This window comes from Panthera pardus, unplaced genomic scaffold (genome assembly GCF_024362965.1).
Source record: "Panthera pardus isolate Hobbes unplaced genomic scaffold, ASM2436296v1 HiC_scaffold_7, whole genome shotgun sequence".
Lineage (NCBI taxonomy): Eukaryota > Metazoa > Chordata > Mammalia > Carnivora > Felidae > Panthera > Panthera pardus.
In genome coordinates, this window is record NW_026527002.1 from 10,078,480 (window position 1) to 10,099,543 (window position 21,064).

The following is a 21,064-nucleotide window of genomic DNA, read 5'->3' on the forward strand; positions in this document are numbered from 1 at the left end:
ATGTGGATTTTTTTCAATACATATACCACAGTATTGTAGATGTATTTTGTCTTCCTTATAATTTTCTTAATGACATTTCTTCTCTAGTTTACATTATTGTAAGGATACAGTATATAATACATATGATACACAAAATACTTGTTAATCAACTGTTTGTTATTGGTGAGGCTTCCAGTCAACAGTAGGCTATCTAATAGTTAAGTCTGGGGAGAGTCAAAGATTTTGTCATAGATTTTTGATTGCGCAGGGGGTTGGTGTCCCAAACCCCCTTTTGTTCAAGGGCCAAAACTATACATCTAGCAAGACTGATTTCCAAAACAAGAACATAAGCACATGTTCAGACAGACAAGAAGAGTTTAGTACCATTAGGGGAACTTCTAAAGGATATTCTTCAGGAAAGAGAAAATAATTCTACATGGAAGATATGATAGGCAAGAAGGAATGCTGAACTAAGACAATGGTAAACATGCATGTAAAACTATATAAACATAAACTAGACAATTGTAAAGTCTAATTTATAGGTTTAAAATACAGACTGAAAATACTAGACAATAAGAGACTATAATTTGGATGGGACAGAAGTATTCCAAGGTCCTTATATTGTTAGGAAGGTGGCGGGGAGTGGGGTGGGATGGTAAAAGAATGATTAGCTTCAGATCTTAAGCTAAATATAAATGTTAAAATTTCAAGGTAAGCTCTAGAAAAACAGAAACAGAATATATAAGTTACCATATTCTTCAGGAAAGATGAAAGAGAACAGAGTCTTAATCCAAATGAAGGAAAAAAATAAGAAAAAAATTAAAGAACAAAATAAAAAAATAAAAATAAATCCAAATATATCTGTACCATAATAAATATAAATGGACTAAATTAATCTTTCAAGACAAAAATTATTAAAAAATGAATTATTAAAGAATCCAACTATAAAGCTATTTGTAAAAAATACGTCTAAAACCTAAGGACACAGAAAAGTTGAAAGTAAAAAAAAGAAAAATTCCATATAATGCAAATAACCCAAACAAAACTGATAGAGTTATATTAATATCAAACAAAACAGAAAAAAAAAAATCATTCCTAGAAGAAGTCATCATATATTGACTAAAGATTCAATTTTGTAAGATAGCAATTTTAAACTTACATACTCAATAACAACCCCTGAAAATATAAGCAAAAATTGATGGAAATATTAGTCAAAGTTTGCATCATGAAGCATCTCTCGGTAACTGGTAAGTCAATCAAAAAAATTCATTAAGGAAAAAGAAGATCTAAACACAGTTAACAAGATTAACATAACAGATATACAGATATTATATCGATATTAATGTACATCTATTTTCAACCTCACATCAGTTTGTGACAAACAACTATAACCTAAGTCATAATAATTTCAAAGCATTAGTATTATACAGACCTTACTCACTAAACACAAATTAAAAATGAAAAACAAAATAATTTTCAAAATCTTTTGAGTTATAAATGTTAAATCACAATTTTACATGTCTGATGGGTAAAAGATGAAATCACAATGGTATATAGGAAAATAAAACAAGCAATGAATTCATTAAATGGCCATACCCATTTTATATCACATTAAAACAAATTTCTTGGTGTGGGGGGGGGGGGCACCTGGGTGGCTCAGTCAGTTGGACGTCCGACTTCGGCTCAGGTCATGATCTCATGATCTGTGAGTTCGAGCCCCGCGTCAGGCTCTGTGCTGACAGCTCAGAGCCTGGAGCCTGCTTCAGATTCTGTGTCTCCCTCTCTCTCTGCCCCTCCTCTGCTCACACTCTATTCTCTCAAAATTAAATAAATATTAAAACAAAATTAAAAAAGATTTTCTTGGGGCGCCTAGGAAGCTAGGCGAGTTTGAGCATCCACCTTTGGCTAAGGTAATGATCTCATGGTTCATGAGTTCAAGCCCTGCATCGGGTTCACTGCTGTTAGTGCAGAGCCAGCTTTGGATCCTCTGTCCCCCCCTCTCTCTGCCTCTCTCTCTCTCTCTCTCAAAAATAAATAAACATTAAAAAAATTTTTTTTTCCTTAATGAAAATCATACAGCAAATCCACTCAAAATGTATAAGCATTCTCTTGTGTCTTCTTAAACAGTAGCCATTTTGGAGGAAATTAATGTCAGACAGCAATGAGGGCATAAGGTGAAGGGCTAGTAATGTAGTTTGGGTAAAGCCAATGTAAATTTTAAATTACTCAAAATATTTACAGCATTTATTTTTTCTCCCACTGTTTTTTTGTTTGCTATTATGTGAGAAAAACACGTCCTATTTCTGAGTCACAGGCAGATTTCCTTCAACCCTTCAGCATTCTAACTGCTGATTCCGCAGTTAAGTCTCCAAATTCAACACCGGGCACATCCCAATTGAGATACCGAAAGAATGGGATGCTCAGTCTCGGAAATGAAAGAATAAACAGGAGTACAGCAAGTCACTTGGCCCTCTCAACCAGCATCATTAGTATAATAAATACAGAATCAACTGATAACACTTGAAGTAAAAGATATTTCACATCAGCCAAGAAATGTGGGATCAGCATAACCAAGGGAATTAAACATGCATGGAATGTTTGAGGCAAAGATGAATTTGAAGAAGTGTCTTATGTAAAAGTATTAATGAAACATGTGTGCCCAATATAGAATTCACGATCACTAATGTTTTATCCTAGAATGACAGCTTGTAAGCTATAGCTAAGTAATTTGCTGTACAACCTTAGAGAAAAATTTGACTCCCCAATAGAGTATGCCTTAGGTTATCTAAATTTCTGTATCACCCCAGAAAAAAATAGCTATTCTTCCATCATACCACTCTAGATGTGAAGATAAAAATATTTAACAGTTAACCTACTCCTAAATCTTGAAATAGAAAAATCTTAAATGCAGCAGTTTGTAAAATATCCTTATCTGCTAACCCACTGTACACGTTATTTCCAACAACTCCAAACAAAGACACGAGTTGCCTTTTAAAAATGTTTTCCACTGATCTTCATTAAGACCTAACAGCACATTTTTTAATTAACATTTTTAATGTTTATTTTATTTACTTTAAGTTTATTTATTTTTGAGAGAGAGACAGAGAGAGTGAGCAGGGACGGGCAGAGAAAGAGGAGGAGAGAGAGAATCCCAAGCAGGCTCCGCACTGTCACTACGGAGTCCGATGTGGGGCTCGAACTCACAAACTTGTGAGATCATGACCTGAACTAAAACGAATAGTCAAACACTTAACCAACTGAGCCACCCAGGCCTCCCATTAATGTTTACTTATTTTTGAGAGAGAGACAGAGCGCAAGCAGGGGAGGGGCAGAGACAGAAGGAGACACAGAATCTGAAACAGGCTCCAGGCTCCGAGCTGTCAGCACAGAGCCCGATGCTGGGCTCAAACCCACCAACCGTGAGATCATGACCTGAGCTGAAGTCGGACGCTTAATCGACTAAGCCAGCCAGGCACCCCGACAACACATTTTTAAAAACCAGTAAAATTAATATAGTTCCTGGCATCTAAATCTTAACCAGAATACTAATGTACTTTTAATGACCAAGTATCTCTTCATTTTCTGATACACTACCGAAAATTCCCAAAGCATTCTTTACAAACATGACTAATAAATGGTACTACTGTACAGCTGGTCAAGCCAGAAACCTGAGTGTAGGACTGCCAGGCTGAGCAAACAAAAATACAGGATACCTAGTTAAATCTGAATTTCAGACAAATTACAAAAAAAATAATATAAGTATGTAGCAAATACTGCATGGGACATACTTGCACTAAAAGATTTTTCATTATTCATCTGAAATTCATTTAACTGGGCACCCTGTATGTTATTTGACAACTCTAGCTGGGATTCTTTCTCCGTTGCCTCCTACATGAAATCTACCACACCAAGACCTGTCAATTCCACCTCCTAAGAACATCTCCTAAGTGTAAAATCCATACACTTTTCTCCATTTCTTCTGCCTCCGCTTTGGTCTCAGCCACCAAGAATCTCCCAACCGCTCTCTCTGCTTCTATCTTTGTAGAAATATCACTTACTCTAAATGCAGTAGCATCAATTTAATACTAAAAGAAATAAATGCTAACTTCAGGTTTCTCCTTTTCTGAGGTTATTACTGGGTAGTGGTAGAAATCTAAAATCTCTAAAGCAGCATGAGAGGTGAGGCCTTTTATTAAGGGTCACCTCCGAAGGAGTCCCAAGGAAAGAAACAGTTCTCTTGGGTATGCTTGAGCAAATGGCCTATATCAATCACTGTGCTAATTGGTGTTTATTGCCACAAAGGGATGAGCTAGGAAAAATCTGTGCAGAAATAAAGTTTGCTTTTTAAAGTTTATTTATTTATTTTGAGAGAGAGTGAGCAGGGGTAGGGCAGATAGAGAGGGAGAGAAAGAATCCCAAGCAGGCTCTGCATCGTTGGCACACAGCCCAACACAGAGCTGGATCTCACGAACCCTGAGATCATGACTTGAGCCTAAACTAAGAGTCGGATGCTCAACCGACCGAGCCACCCAGGCACCCCGGAAATGAAGTTGCTTTAAAATAAATCGCCTTGTCTTTCAGAGTGAATTCTAAGATTTATAGAGAGTGCGTGGTTCTAGCCTACATCTGCTTGTGAGACAGATTCCTTTCATTCAACTGGTACTCTAAGGACATCTTCGGGGTTAAAGTCCACTCATCAGCCCAAGGTTGCAAAGTCGGAAAGCAGAGTATTAAAAAACGTGGGCAGTCAGCAAGTAAGATCCAAATAACTCTAAGATATATGGCGCCAACGTCTTCAGATTCCTGATATGGCAAGTGCAGACTTTAGGATTTGTGCGACATTGTAGAGCTGTATAAACTAAGCAAATTAAGCAAAAATTACAGCTATTGAATGAACTGACAAATCTAAAGAAAACAGGTTTTCCTCTTATGAAAGAGGCCACAGAATTGTTACAAATAACTCTTTGATCAGAGAACATGAGGGCAATTCAAGTGTTTCTAAGGTCTTACAATGCAAATTCGAACATCCATCTATTTAATACAGAATACCCCCAATTCTTAACGGTGTTGGTACAGAACAAAGAAACTCTACTCAAGCTCCTTCCAAATGAAACAAGCATTATAAATGAAGTCAGAAGAGCCTCTACAAGTATGAGTTACTTTATTTAGGGTCCAGTCATTATTTAAAAAACAAGCGTTTCTGGGGATGCCTGAGTGGCTCAATGGTTAAGCATCCGAATTTGGCTCAGGTCATGATCTCATGGCTTGTGAGTTCGAGCCCCACATTGGGTTCTGTGCTGACAGCTCAGAGCCCACAGCCTGCTTCGGATTCTGTGTCTCCCTCTCTCTCTGCCCCTCACCCGCTCACACTCTGTCTCTCTCTCTCCCTCTCTCAAAAATAAACATTAAAAAAAAAAAAGGCGTTTCTGTGGATAAAAGGCTAATCACAAAACCAGAAACATTCTTGAAAGCCATGTCTGAGATATGTTTTTTTGATACATCTTATCTTCTTCTCTACAGTGGGGAATGAAATTTCAACCTACGGATATCCTGGCCAGGCCAACATTATAGATTAGAAAAGGATATGAATGTTTGGACAAAACGGATCAAATCAACACCTATAAAACAGGTGTGGATGTTGCAAGATCACGCAAACCTTAAAGTCTCCACCTGTATTTCCATGTATAATCTGCTTTGTTGGTGTCCACTGTAGAGGCCAAGGGCAGGCTGTCCCAAAACGTGCCCCTGCGGCATATTTTACATAAAAGTTACTTAAGAAATAGCCAATGCAGGGACACTCAGACCCTCCTCCCGCCTGAAATCAGGAACAGAATCTTCCAAATGAGAAATACCCTCCCTACTAAGAAACAAAAAGACATCTTTATCACCACAGATAAGGCCTTTAAAGCCAAGAAAGCTGTAGAAACAAACCTTATCCCCCCCACCCCCCAATCTACTACCTCAGCCTAAATTCTACCTTGAATTCCCTACTAATTAAAGCTCCCAAACACCTGTTTTCTTTATCCTGTCAATTCCTCACAAATGTATCGTCTCTTTGTCTGAAATGTGAAAGAACTGCCTGCCTTGGTCATTTCTTTAGGTCTCTATTTTAATATTGGGCCTCTGCAGACAAGTCATAAAACTTTGCTTTTCTCCCCCTGTTCATTTGTTGTATGCAAATTGAATTTAGCCCAGCTGGAAGGCCTTCAAAGGTAAAGGAAAATTCTTGTTTCCTGCCACCGCTGATCACACAACAACGTGACAGGCTAGCAGAACTCCTAGATAACTTATTCTCACAATCAAAATAACGACTGTAAAATAATTCGTTCCCAGTTCCTTTTGACATCCGAGACCACAGACCCGAAATTCAGCAAGCTATTTCGCTCACCAGTAATTTACTTAGGGCAGAAGTGACCTTTTTTAGAAATGACTTCCCTTGGAGGCGGAGAATCAGAAACTAAACGGGTGCTGCTGCTCAGAGATCATTTGATTGAGCTCGCGGGACCCCAAATCCCTACTGGGATCTGGGGACAATGACTCCTGTGCCTCACCTCGCGTCTGAATGCAAAGCCTTCAATGCACTTGTCTTGTATATAATGAGACCCAGTGCTCGGTACAACACGTTTGTGGGGTGGCCCTTGGCTTTTCGCAGAATAAGGCCTTTCTTGCGGCCCACCTCGCGGCCCGGCAGGGCAGGGAGCCGGGCAGGCCCTTGCCTTGGCCTTCCGTCTGAAGAAGTCGACAAAAAAGGGCGCAATAAAGCGTGGTATCCAGGTCCGTCCCGGCGCAGGCGGGGTGGTCGCCGACCGCGGAGGGCAGCCCTGGCGGAAAGCCCCTACGGCGCCCACGCAGTGCCCGGACCCGGCGCCGGTGACCCGGGGGGGGGGGGCAGGGGGAGGCCGCCGGCCCGCGCACCGCCAGCCGCACCCCTCCAGAGAACGCCAGGGCTCGCGTCCCGGGCCGGGGCGCCGGGACCCTCGTGGCCTCTTCCGGGTGAGCCGCGTGGCCCCACCTGCGCCCGGCTCGCTACCCGACCGGGACGCGACCCCGGCCCCGACCCGGCTCCCGGGCTCCGGCCGCGGCCCCCGCCCGAGCGCCCGGCATGCTCCGGGCCCCGGCCTTTGTGCCGGGTCCCCACACCGGGTCCGACCTCTCGGGGCCCGGCCGGAAACCCGGCTCCCGCCCCCGAGCGGGCCCCCCTCCCCCGGCCTCCGACCCCGGCTCCGGCCCTCCCCGCCTCCGCCCGCAGGCCGGGGCCGGCGCTCACCTCTCCTTGGAGTAGAGCTGCAGCTGCTGCTCCCGCCGCTTCTTCCGGATAAACGCCATGGAGGGAGGGCAGGGCGCCGGCGCGCGGGGACGCACGGCTCGGGCGCCGCTGCAGTCCGCGAGGAGTCCGGGACGCGCCTGGGAGGCGGGCCCCGCGAGCCGGCCCGCGAGGTCCCGGCCGGGAGGGGAGTGCGGCTGGGGGGCCTGGCTTCGCGCGCGGCGGCGCCGCTGGGCGCCCCACCGCCTGACGCTGCGCCCCCAGGGCCCGCGGCGTCCGGGCCGCGCTCAGCGGAGCATGTTCGCGTGGGGACTCCCGCGGCGCCGTGACTCAGGCCGGAGGAGGGGCGCGCGCTGACCCGAGGCGCCCGACGCTCTGGCCGCCGGGTGCGGGGGAAGCACCGGGGCCAGCCTGCGGTCTGTGCTTACGCGCCGAACGTTCCCCGCTCAGTCACCCGCTGCACAGCCCCGTTTTGAATGTTGCACGCGTGAAAACGGAAGCTTGCCCGTGGACTGCCCCCACGTTGCTGGCCACCGGGACTCCAAATAACACCGTTTGGGGCTCTGGATCTCTTGGTAGTTGAAATGCTTGGTCGCATGACTTCTCTTTCTCTCTTTTTCTAACGGCTTTGTTGAGCTAGAACTCACACAGCAAGCAGTTCACCCATTTAGAGTGTACCATTCGGTGATTTTTACCACGGTAGCAGATATGCAGAACTCCACCCCCCCCAATACCCTTCGGTTATCACCCCCACGTCCTCGAAGCCCAGCATGAGCAAGCACTTATCAACTTTTCTGTGTCTATGAACTTGCCTATCCGCAACATTTCATATAAATGCAATCGTACGTTATGTAGCCTTTTATGTCTGGCTTCTTTCATTTAGCATGAATGTTTTTCAGATTCATTCATGTATCTGTACTTTATTCTTTTTTATTGCTGGAGAGATAGATCCTAGCGTAAGGACGTACCCCATTTTGTTAATCCATTCATCATTTGGCAGTTATGAATAATGCTTCTAAGAACATTCTTGTACAAGTTTTTGCACGGACCGATGTTTTCATTTCTACTGACTACCTGCCTAGGAGTGGAATTGCTGGGTCGTGGAACTCTACGTTTAAACACTTGAGAAACTGCCAAACTGTTTTCTAAAATGGCTGCACCATTTTACGTTTCCACCAGCAGGGTATAAGGGTTCTAATTTCTTCACATTCTTGCTGGCACTTGTTATTATCTGACTTCTTGATTATAGCTATATCCTAGTGGGAGTGAGTAGTATCTCACTGTGTTTATGACTCCTTCATATATCCTGAGCATGACTCTGTGACTCTAAAGGATTTCTAGAATAACAAACTTCGAAACTGTATATATGCTAACACGTATGTATTATCTTACAGATCTGGTTCTGCAGAGTTAGATTTCTAAAAGCTTCAGGGTAAATGAGTATTTCAGCTCGCTAGGATGTGGCAGGACATCTCTGAAGGAAAGATGGAGAACCAGGAATAAAAGCCAGGGCCGGATCTTACTGAACTTGATCCCCGCAGCATTGGAAAAATGATATGCATAAAGGGGGCACTCATTACAAGCGTTTGGGAAGGAGTGAGGGTGTGCGGATACCCTGTAACTACTGCACAGAACCTGTAACTGTACAAACGTGTCCGAGGCGTTAGCCCCAGTATACCTCTAGGAAACTGTGATTTAGTCGGGTGGCCAAGACAAATACAGGAGTAGATCCACGATGAAACAGGATGATATAACTGCAAAGAGGCACAACGTGATAGCTTTCTATATGACAAGTACACAATACATATTAAGAGTTATAGGTATTATGAGGTACCACTTTTGGCTGGAAAAAGGCAAGAAAACAGCATGCACGTTTTCTTCTTTTTTTTTTTTTTTTTTTAATTTTTTTCAACGTTTTTTATTTATTTTTGGGACAGAGAGAGACAGACAGAGCATGAACGGGGGAGGGGCTGAGAGAGGGAGACACAGAATCTGAAACAGGCTCCAGGCTCTGAGCCATCAGCCCAGAGCCCGACGCGGGGCTCGAACTCACGGACCGCGAGATCGTGACCTGGCTGAAATCGGACGCTTAACCGACTGCGCCACCCAGGCGCCCCGTATGTTTTCTTCTTTTAAACGTTAAAGGATGGGGCATCTGGATGGCTCTGTCTGTTAAGCGCCGACTTAAGCTCAGGTCATGCTCTCCTGGTTTGTGGGTTCAAGCCCCGCCTCGGGCTCTGCGCTGACAGCTCAGAACCTAGAGCCTGCTTCAGATGCTGTGTCTGCCTCTCTCTGCCCCTCCTCAGCCTGTGCTCTCTCTCTCTCCTAAGTAAAGAAAGAAAGAAAGAAAAATAAATACGCATTAAACATTAAAGGATAATGTGATTCTGGTAGGCAGAGTGATAAGCAATTTCTCCTTGACCGAACTTTAGCCAGGCCTCTTTGAACTTCTTTGTCAATTAGGCCTCAACCGTGCCCCATAAAGACTACAGACTCTCAGCACAAATGATTTTCTCCCCACCCTCACCCACGTTGAAAGACCTAAACCAACACTAGCATTGTTTCTAACAGCTCAAGACCTCACACCTGGGATGACCCTAGCCTCCTCTAACGTCCCCGTCTGAGAAAGCTCAAGGCTGCCGATAGAATTTCATGTTTGTTCTAGCCAACACCTGACATGAACCCCTGACTGCTGTTTCTTAGAGCATTTACTAAAAAGAGGTTCCAATTCTGAATTCTCTCTCTGAACCTGGAGATGGACAAACATGTACCTCCTACAACTCAGGAATGCCTTTCTCAAGGACTTGAAAGCCATTCCTTTGAAATGTAATCATCAGGAAGGATCAGGCTTCTGTCTCCCAGTCTAGGAAGATAATTGCCAGGTAGCAGATACAGATACTGCCTTTACACTGATTAACCCTTTGTAATTCTTCACTTCCCCAGCTTTATCTTTGACAAGAGGAGGGGAAGAAACTCACTCAAAAGGATTTTCTAGAACAACGGCTCAGAAGATGGATGCTTCTGCCGTCACAGAGTGTATGTTGGTGGAGAATTGAGAGAACTGGGGCGGCAATTTCCTCAGCCCCCTTCCACCTCCAGATCCTTCTGGCATCTGCTCCTGTGCTTTCCTTACTGCTGTTTTGAGGTATATTTGCTCCTTTGAAAGACCAACTTCTTCCTTCTCAGCAATTTCGCTTTCATAATTGTGCTTTGTCTCTAGTCCCTTTCTCTCCCTTGCTTTGGCTATTTCTCCCTCCCTTTTGAATCATGCCCACCCAAATAGAAATACAGTTTTCAAAACACGGTCCTTTTGTTTCCTCTAGCTCCCCATTCTTAGCAAAACTTCTGGAGACATCTGTCCCTATGTGCTGCCTGCATTTTCTCTCCTTGGACTCCCTTCGATCTGTTCCAACAGGACTTCTGTTTCCATCATTCGACTGAAATGTCAAGTCACCATGTTCCTTGGTCACCTTTCTACCTTCAACTTCCCTGAACTCTTGGTGTTGCAGGGTGTTTTACCTCAATAACTGGGATTTGTGGTCTCGCTGCTTCGAAGAGTGAAGAGGTGGACACAAAATGAGCAGCACGAGAAAGTTTATTAGAGTATAAATTTAGAAAGTAAGAATAGTATGAAAGCTCCCTTTATAGGGAGGGAGCATTCTAAAGTGAATGCCCATGGACTACAGGCAAGTGTCCTTTTTTTTTTTTTTTAACGTTTTTATTTATTTATTTTAAATTTTTTTTTTTTAATGTTTATTTATTTTTGAGACAGAGAGAGACAGAGCATGAACAGGGGAGGGGCAGAGAGAGGGAGACACAGAATCTGAAACAGGCTCCAGGCTCTGAGCCATCAGCCCAGAGCCCGACGCGGGGCTCAAACTCACAGACCGCGAGATCATGACCTGAGCTGAAGTCGGACGCTTAACCGACTGAGCCACCCAGGCGCCCCTTTTTTAAAAAAAAAATTTTTTTTTTAATGTTTGCGTTTTTATTTATTTTTGAGAGAGAGAGAGAGAGACAGAGTGTGAGTGGGGGAGGTGCAGAGAGAGAGGGAGACACAGATTCCAAAGCAGGCTCCAGGTTCTGTCAGCACAGAGCCCGACGGGGGGCTCGAACTCACAACCCGTGAGAGCATGACCTGAGCCGAAGTCAGACATTTAACCAACTGAGCCACCCAGGAGCCCCAAGTGTCCTTGCTTCATAAGTTCTAGTCAGCCTCCATATTCCCCCTTGTTCCTTCTCAAGTTTTACCCTTATTGGCTAGGTAACTCTAAATGCCTAGTCATTCCCTCTTGATTGGCTCGCTTCCATTGAATGAGGGGTGGTCTATGACCATACTGTTCCTTGTGGGTCATACATTTCATGGTCTTTTGGCAAATTCCTGAGGGGAACCTGAGGGGGAGTTGGTGGTATCTCTCACATTCTTAAGAGGAAACTTACCCCCGAGGGAGTTTGCTGTGGTCAAACTCTCCCAGCATTGTTCCAAAATATGTTTTTTCCCCACCCAGGGGCCTTGGGACCTAACCTTTCCCTCTCTGCCTGTTCTATCCTATCTTTTCCCTATCTGTTAGCAGAACTCCGCATACTTGAACGTCGCTTTCGACACAGCTCCTTATTGGAGTGCTTCCCTCCGTGAGTTCCAAGGCCCCACAGTTGCCTTGCTTTTCTCTTATGTTGGTCCTTACTCTTCCCCAGTCTCCCTGGCAGGGTTCTCCCCTGCCTAACTTCATACCATTGATTCTGTGCACTCACCATACAGGTCGTTCTACCCCGTGCTGTGATTGGGTGGGGTGGAGGAAGGAGGATCAGAGATATAGTCTTAGGTTTAGGTGTGGGTGAATTCAATTGAATAGCAAATTTCCAAGGTTCTACCCTGCAGAGACTTACCAGGGAAGACAAGAGGGAAATTTTCAGGACATACAACAAAGTAAAAGATTTCACTGGGGGATGACTGACAGATTGCTTTGTCCCCCAGGCAATGGAGTTTTGGACAGAACGTCGGACTTCCAATGATGCTGAGTAAAGCCTTAAGATAGTCTTCTGTTTTTACTTGTTTTTTAAATTTTTTTCAGAGAGAGAGCTCAAGAGGGAAAGGAGCAAAGGGAGAGAGAGAAAGAATCTTAGGCAGGCTCCACATTCAGCGTAAAGCCCAGCATGTGGCTCAATCCCACGACCCTGAGATCATGACCTGAGCTGAAATCAACCAGCTGAACCACCCAGGGGGCCCCAGCTCGAAGCCAATCTTACTTTGATCTTGAGTTGCTTACAAAACTAGTTTGAAGTAATGTTGTCGACCTCAAATCAAGGTGCTTGCACACCCCAGAAAACATGATGAAGCTCTGGAAGAGATCTCATCTCTTTACCCCCGCCCCCATTAGCATCCTCATAAACTCAGAGCTTTATTCTCTTGAAACAATTTTCATTCAGAGCTATTTTGCAAGGCCAAAACACATCTTTGAGCTCTCGGAAGTGTTTTTATTTTCATTGCACAGAATAAGCCCTAAAAACTTCAAAGAGCTTTGTACTCATCAGTTTAAAAAAAAAAAACAAACAAAACTTGTGTTTGGAGGGGCGCCTGGGTGGCTCAGTCGGCTGCGTGTCTGACATCGGCTCAGGCCATGGTCTCACAGCTCATGAGTTCTAGCCCCGCGTGGGGCTCTGCGCGGACAGCTCAGAGCCTGGAGCCTGCTTCGGATTCTGTGTCTCCCTCCCTCCCTGCCCTTTCCCCACTTGCGCTCTTACTCTCTCTCAAAAATAAATAAATAAACAAACAAACAAACATTAAAAAAAATTGTGTTTGGTCACAGATGAGGATGTGTAAATTTATGTACCTCCCACTTGCAAGGTGACCATCATCAGAGTAAGCAAGAACACTGTCTTCATCCTGTCCGTAAAATGAATATCTTTCACTAATGCATATTTCTGACAAATGTCTGCTTGAGTTATTTTTTAAAATCTTATGAATGGAAGATTACGTACAGCTGTGTACCATTTTCCTAACATAGCAGCAAGAAGGTTTTCAAAAATAATAAGGTGGAAGAACTGATGTTCTAGACCCTGACGACTGTGTGGCTGCCTGATATATCAATAAATAATTCTTGAAAAACTTTTTAGAAATCTTATGAAGTTGTCCATATTTAGCTCTTCTTAAGTAGAAGTGGTAGCCTCCTTTTTTTTTTTTTTTTTTTTTTACCTAGACAATATGGTCAGTCATCATTCTCTTTTATATGTTATGTCTTGCTTCCATTATGCCTTTAAGCTTCCTGTTCTCTGCCTCAGTGCCATTGTATCTTTCACGCAACATTTCTCCCTGTCAACATCCTACCTACTTAAGTTGCCACTCAAGACTTTAAGGCCTTCCCTGATGCACCCAGGGAATTCATCTCACGTTCATTCACTCAAGACATGTTTATTTCACACCAAGATATGTCAGACGTCGTAATGGGCACTGGATAGTGACTTTACAAAGCTCACAGTCAAATGAGGATTTTAATAGTGATCCCAGTCTACCTTATATTACTGGGATCTTTCTCTCCATTTAGGTTGGAAACTCATTGGAAACAGGAACAGCAGCTTCTTGGTCTTTATATCACATTACTACTCACCACAGTGTCTTGCATCTCGTGGTTGCTCGGTAGTTTTTTTGTCACCACTGTGTCTGTTATGATTTGTTGCATTATAAGTAACAGAAAACTCAGTCAACAGTTTAAGCTCATTTTCCCACTATCGGCTATGTTTGAAAAGCTCAGGAGTATGATATGACTTTTCTCTTAGGCTTACATCCATATGGTCTACAAGATCACCGCTTGGTTACCACGATCATACTTGGCTTCTGAACAGAAATAAGGAGGGGAGCGCCTGGGTGGCTCAGTCGGCTGAACGTCCGACTTCGGCTCAGGTCATGATCTTGCGGTTTGTGAGTTTGAGCCCTGCGTCGGGCTCTGTGCTGACAGCTCAGAGCCTGGAGCCTGCTTCGGATTCGGTATCTTCCTCTCTCTCAAAAATAAATAAACATTAAAAAAAAATTTAGAAATAGGGAGGAAAGATAGAGCCTTTCTTGTCCCTTTGACCAGGCAGCCAAAAGCATTCCCAGAAACATACTCCAGACTTTCACTTATATCTCATCAGCCAGAACTGTTATATAGGCAAGCCTATGGCGGCAATAGAGGCTAAGAAAAGTATTTGAATCTTGTAGGCAGGATTGTGGAAAGTAGCCAGGAAGAAGGGGATGGGGAATGGTTCTTGAGTCACCCAACCAGCAATATGTACCCCGTTACTAAAATAAATAATAGTCAAGGACTTTACCTTGATAGTTCTTCTTAAGGAAGATCACTCTTGGACACTATTACTGTCTTCTCTATTTTTTCTTCAACAAATATATACTGACTGTTTGCTGTGTGCCAGGCAATGCTCTAGGTGCTGGAGACACCGTTGTAAAGAAAATACAGTACTTGCCCTCATGGAACGTGCATCCTAGTGAGATTGAAAGCAAGGAATATCAATACAGGTAGGGATAAATGCCATGAAGACAAATAGAAGAACAGAACAAGGGCTAGAGTGTGAAGGTGGTAGGTACCGCTTTCAATAAGGGGGTCATGGAACCCCACTCTGCTGATTGACATTTGAGCTAGTAAATGAATGAATTTAGTTATGAATGTGAAGATCCCAGGAAGGGCATTCCAGACAGAGGGGACAGTAAACAGAGCAGCACTGAGACCTGAGCTGAAGTAGCTAAGCACAGGAAGGGAGGTGGAGCTAAGGCAGCTGAGGCCAGAGACATGGAGCTAGGGAGGGCACTAGACTATTCGTTATTATGTTATTACCATTATTGTCATCGTTGACGATGAGTGACGGAAGCCACCTGGGGGGTTAAGAGCAGGGGAGTCACCTGCTTTGATTTAAATATTCAAATTTGATAATGGTGTAACTAGCCTGATAGAAGCTCAGAACGTACACAAACAGCTTTGAAAGTTAGGTGGGAACAGTTACTGCTTCCCTCTCCCTTTCACTTCTTGCTTAACAAAGAGAATTTTCGGCATAGATACCTGGAAATCAGAGGTACAGTGGACTTCAAGGATTATTGAGCTAGTGGCTCAACATTTTCATCGAAGACACAGTTTCTTTCCATCTGTGTTAGGCCTGTAGCACCATTAGCTGATTGTAAGTTTGGCCCCTCTCCCCACGGGGCTGACGGATCGTTTAGGTTTTCTCCTTCAGGGTGAGAGACCACATCTAGCCAGCATCCTAGCAAGAATCCAGAGATCCACCTTGATCAGATTTCTAGGTCTCACAACTACTTTGAATCAAAGACTTTGGAAAAATGGACTGTTCAATGGGATTTAGGCCAGGGCCATCTCTAAAATTAAAGGTAAGAGTGGGTTTCCCCCAAAGCACATGGCTACGTGAAGAAGGGGAGAAAAAACAAGTGAAACGTATGTGAGAAGGACCAGGTCATGGGACAGCAATGAGATGCTAGCTCTGCCCCTCATGGTAGACACTACCCATAACCCTTTGAATGTTTTCACTTTGGCAATATGGGCGTGAGCCTCTTCTTTTTCCTTTCATGCCTACTCAGGCTTTTGAGTTAGTGTTGAGGTTAGTGGAGCGATACGACCTTACCTTTTTTTTCAGGCAATTCTTCTTCTTTTTTTTAATTTTATTTTTTATTTTTAAAAATTCACATCCAAATTAGTTAGCATATAGTGAAACAATGGTTTCAGGAGTAGATTCCTTAATGCTCCTTACCCATTTAGCCCATCCCCCCTCCCACAACCCCTACAGCAACCTCAGTTTGTTCTCCATATTTATGAGTCTCTTCTGTTTTGTCCCCCTCCCTGTTTTTATATTATTTTTGTTTCCCTTCCCTAATGTTCATCTGTTTTGTCTCTTAAAGTCCTCATATGAGTAAAGTCATATGATTTTTGTCTTTCTCTGACTGACTAATTTCACTTAGCATACCCTCCAGTTCCATCCACATAGTTGCAAATGGCAAGATTTCACTCTTTTTGATTGCTGAGTAATACTCCACCGTATATATAAACCACATCTTCTTTATCCATTCATCCATCGATGGACATTTGGGCTCTTTCCATCCTTTGGCTATTGGTGATAGTGCTGCTATAAACATGGGGGTGCATGTGTCCCTTCGAAACAGCACACCTGTATCCCGTGGATAAATGCCTAGTAGTGCAATGGCGGGGTCGTAGGGTAGTTCTATTTTTAGGTTTTTGAGGAACCTCCATACTGTTTTCCAGAGTGGCTGCACCAGCTTGCATTGCCACCAACAGTGCAAAAGAGATCCTCTTTCTCTGCATCCTCGCCAACATCTGTTGTTGCCTGAGTTGTTAATGTTAGCCATTCTGACAGGTGTGAGGTGGTATCTCATTGTGGTGTTGATTTGTATTTCCCCGATGATGAGTGAAGTTGAGCATTTTTTCATGTGTCGGTTGGCCATCTGGATGTCTTCTTTGGAGAAGTGTCTATTCATGTTTTTTGCCCATTTCTTCACTGGATTATTTGTTTTTTGCGTGTTGAGTTTGATAAGTTCTTTATAGATTTTGGACACTAACCCTTTATCTGATATGTCATTTGCAAATATCTTCTCCCACTCTGTCAGTTGCCTTTTAGTTTTGCTGATAGTTTCCTTTGCTGTGCAGAAGCTGTTTATTTTGATGAGGTCCCAGTAGTTCATTTTTGCTTTTGTTTCCCTTGCCTCCAGAGACGTGTTGAGTAAGAAGCTGCTGCAGGCAAGATCAAAGAGGTTTTTGCCTGCTTTCTCCTCAAGGATTTTGATGGCTTCCTTCTTACATTGAGGTCTTTCATCCATTTTGAGTTAATTTTTGTGTCTGGTGTAAGAAAGTGGCCCAGGTTCATTCTTCTGCATGTCGCTGTCCAGCTGACCACATGTCGCGGTCCAGACATTCTTCTGCATGTCTTATTCCACTGGATATTCTTTCCTGCTTTGTCAAAGATTATTTGGCCATATGTTTGTGAGTCCACTTCTGGGTTCTCTATTCTGTTCCACTGATCTGAGTGTCTGTTCTTGTGCCATTCAGGCAATTCTTCTAAGCTAGATTTAAAAAAAATTGTTTAAATGGTTCTCCCTGCACAGTTAATATTGTTTCTGAAATTCAGATTTTTATGGCCAGTTGGATTTTTGCCTCAGTCTCAGTGAGCCTCAGGAAATGCATATGCCCACAGTGCATTAATATTCTTCTCCTCAGGGAATGTATTTGTCAGAGGGCACCTGTTATCTGTCATCTGCATAGAGTATCTTCCCTGCATGAGTAAGTGAGTACTTTATAAACCCAGGAACTTTTTACAGGAACATTGCCCGTGAGAGATTAGTATGAATTAGATTAGAAGGTAAGTAGCAATTGATAAATGAAACGGTGACTTTAAGATATACATCATACACCTCAGAATACAGAAATGTCAACTTTATTAATAAACAAGGAAATAAAAAGTAAAACAGGGGCTCCTGGGTGGCTCAGTCGGTTGGGCGTCTGACCCTTGAATTTGGCTCAGGTCATGATTTCATGGTTCGGGGGATGGAACCCCAAGCCTGCTTGGTATTCTCGTTTTCCCTCTCTCTCTGCCCCTACCCGGCTCACACACGCATGATTTCTCTCTCTCTCTCTCTCAAAATTAACAACAACAACAAAAAAAGTAAAACAAAATGAGATGTCATTTTCATATATCAAATTAGCAAATAATCTGTTCTATTAATGGTAGCGTTGGCTAAATCCTTAAACATGACTGATAGAACTAAACTTTGGTACCTGTTTCAAGTGTGTGCTGGTACAGATTTAACAACTAGCAAGCTGGGAGAAAACAGACTGATTTCCAGTGCTTACCAATAGCTGTGGTATAAATACTCCTGTCATGGCCAATTTCAAGCTACCAACAGGAAGTCATTGAAGACAGAGTTGTGAAGAGACGGGCACAAGTGAACCAGTCCTTCTGGAAGGCAATTTAAACAGGTGGCAAGACCACTGATTTCATGTCTAGGAATTTATTCCTCAGGAGCTATTCGGCTGCACAAAGAAACACTTTATCTCTTGATCCAAAAGTACTCGGGGTGTAAGGACTCAGGATTAAGACAGAACAAATGATTGGGGTGCCTGGGTGGCTCAGTCGGTTAAGCATCTGGCTTTGGCTCAGGTCATGATCTCACAGTTCCGGAGTTCAAGCCCCACGTCGGGCTCTGTGCTGACAGCTCAGAGGCTGGAGCCTGTTGCGGATTCTGTGTCTCCCTCTCTCTCTCTGTTCCAACTCCCACTCACATTCTGTCTGTCTCTCTCAAAAATAAATAAAGATTAAAAACAATTTTAAAAAGAACAAATGATTAAGAGTTTGGGGAGAAAGGGAGGGATGAGAGATGGGATCAGATTCGGAATGCGTGTCTTGCATCAGTGGCTTGAAAAGTTTGGGCTTCTAATAATAACAGAAGTAAAGAGATGAGAAACGGGAGACTGGGTAGAAAAAGGATTCAGCCTGTTGTCCTGAATACACGGCTCATTGACTTCTGGCTAGTGCTCACGTCTGCATCTCCCCAGGCTTCAGAAGCCCGGGAGGGAAGCCTCTACTGGGAGCAGCAGCATACTTACTCACACACCCAAGCATTTGCAAAGTTGTTTTGGACTCAGTAACTTCCTTATCCTCCAACTTCTCATTAATGATTCAAGTAAAATTTCACTTCCTCCTAGAGCCATCCCCCAATCTCCATTTTGACCTAGCCACACCCAAGGTAAAACACAAGAGATACTGAATGCCCAGCATCCTCATGGTTTCCTGTTCATAGTGTAATTTTAGATCAAACTATAGTGTAAATATTTGTTCACATGCCTGTTTACTCTAGTAACATCTCTTCACGGGCAGAGATCATGTTACTCATTTCTGATTCCTAGCAATTAGTAGAATGTCTGTCCATGCATATCTCATCAATGAAAGTTGATGGAAGAAGGAGAGATTCAGGGGCACTTGGGTGGCTCGGTTGGTTAAGCCTCTGACTCTTGATCTCCACTCAAGTCTTGATCTCAAGGTCAGGAGTTTAAGCCCCATGTTGGGCTCCTCACTGGGTGTGAACCTACTTCAAAAATTTTTTAAGTTGAAAAAAAAAGAAGAAAGAGAGATTCAGCTACTTTAGTCTATTATCTGCTTTGTGCTGTCATATTTCCTCATATTTCTTGTACTTATCCCATTCAAGTTTCAGAGTGCCCCTTATAGTAGTATTTTGAACTTAGCTAACAAATCTCTCTTACCTTGATCACATGGTTTAGATTTGTGTGTTGTGTGTCTTTCTAGTCTAAATCCTGGCAAATTAAAGAGTCCACACTTTGTGGCTCATCTTTTTTTTTTTTTTCTTAATTTTTCTAAGTTTATTTTTTTGAGAAGGAGAGAGCATGAGTGGGGGTGGGGAGGGGGGGGAGAGGGAAAGAGTGAATCCCCAAGCAAGGTCCTCAACGTTAATGAAAAGCCTGATGCTGGGGCTTGATCCCATGAACAGTGGAATCATGACCTGAGCTGAAATCAAGAGTTGGACGCTCAACCAACTCTTGTGCCCCGTGGCTCATTCTTTCAATGTAGTTTCTCTTTTCCATGGTTTCAATGTCTTCAGTTGCCCTTCTTTGTACAATTAGGTGCAGACTCCCTTTGCATTGTTTAAAATGTGAGTACTTGCTTTAATTCTTAGTCTCTTCACTGGGGCTTAAAATCAACTCGGAAAGGTGACTGAAAACAGGCCCCATTGTCCCTGTGAAAGAGATACAAAATATCACTCTCCACATGGCCTTGACATTCAATAGATTTTAATTACAAAATGGACCAGGTTTTTTTTTTTTTTTTTGATCACCCAGGATTGTGTTGCTTGCCACATTTAATATAATCATTTATTTAAAAGGTATTGACCAATGACAGGTGTAAAATGCAGAGAAAGGATGCACTCTCTGTTTCTAGATACATAAAGAGTGTGGAAATTAGAAGAGAAGCCTTAAAATAGCCATAGAACAAACCAAAACATACCAGTCTACTTTTGCACAGATTTATGAATAAGATATCCGGTGAAGAGTATGACACGCAGCCTATTACTTTTTAAACAATATAAATTGCTTTTGGAAATAACAAAGCCTCCTCAGATGCTGCCAATAATCGCCAAAGGCACAGTAATAGCCCCCCAAAGATGTCCACATCTTCATTCTCAAAACCTGTGAACATTTACCTTCCACAGAATTGCACCAAAAAGAGATTTTAAAGATGTAATTAAATGAAGGAGCCTGAGATTGCAAGATTATCCAAGATCATCCTGGATGCCCTGGGTGTGCCCAATTTAATCACACGGCCCTTTCCTAGCGTGTTCAGGGGGAGACGTGCCTATGGAAGACAAATTAGACAGATGGCAGTGTGAGGACTCAGGTCACCTTTGCTAGCTTTGGAGACAGAGGAAGGAGGCCATGAGCCAAGGAATGTAGGTGGCCCCTATACATCGGAAAAGGCAAAGAAGTGGATTTTCCCCTAGAGCCTCCAGAAAGGAACACCACCTTCCTGACACCTTGATTTTAGCTCAGTGAGCCCCTACACAATGGTAAGGCAATAAACTGTGCTGTTTTAAGCCATTAACTTTATTGTAATTTGATATAGCAGCCAGAGGAAAATAATATATGACATTTTTGGAAAAGTAATGGAAGTGTTTTCCAGAAAGAAAAAGAAAAGAAAAGAAAAGAAAAAAGAAAAGAAAAGAATAGAAAACCAGGCTAAGCATAGTATCTAATTCAGATGGAAATAAGGGAAATAACTTTATAGCATGAATTACCTTTCATTATT

The 21,064-nt window shown here is 43.1% G+C and overlaps 1 protein-coding gene across 2 annotated transcripts in view; it reads right to left on the reverse strand.

The window, feature by feature from the left end:
• Positions 1 to 7,893, reverse strand: part of NSMAF (neutral sphingomyelinase activation associated factor) — a 61,632-nt gene extending 53,739 nt beyond the window's left edge. Inside the window, exon 1 of one of the 2 annotated variants that reach the window (XM_019421277.2) lies at positions 7,247 to 7,893. In XM_019421277.2, the coding sequence (XP_019276822.2) occupies positions 7,247 to 7,305 (59 nt within the window). In that variant the 5' untranslated portion in view covers positions 7,306 to 7,893. Of the gene's footprint in view, positions 1 to 6,530; positions 6,757 to 7,246 lie in introns of those variants that run through there. The other variant, XM_053896523.1, reaches the window with a different exon arrangement.
• Between the last annotated feature and the right edge of the window lie 13,171 nt (positions 7,894 to 21,064).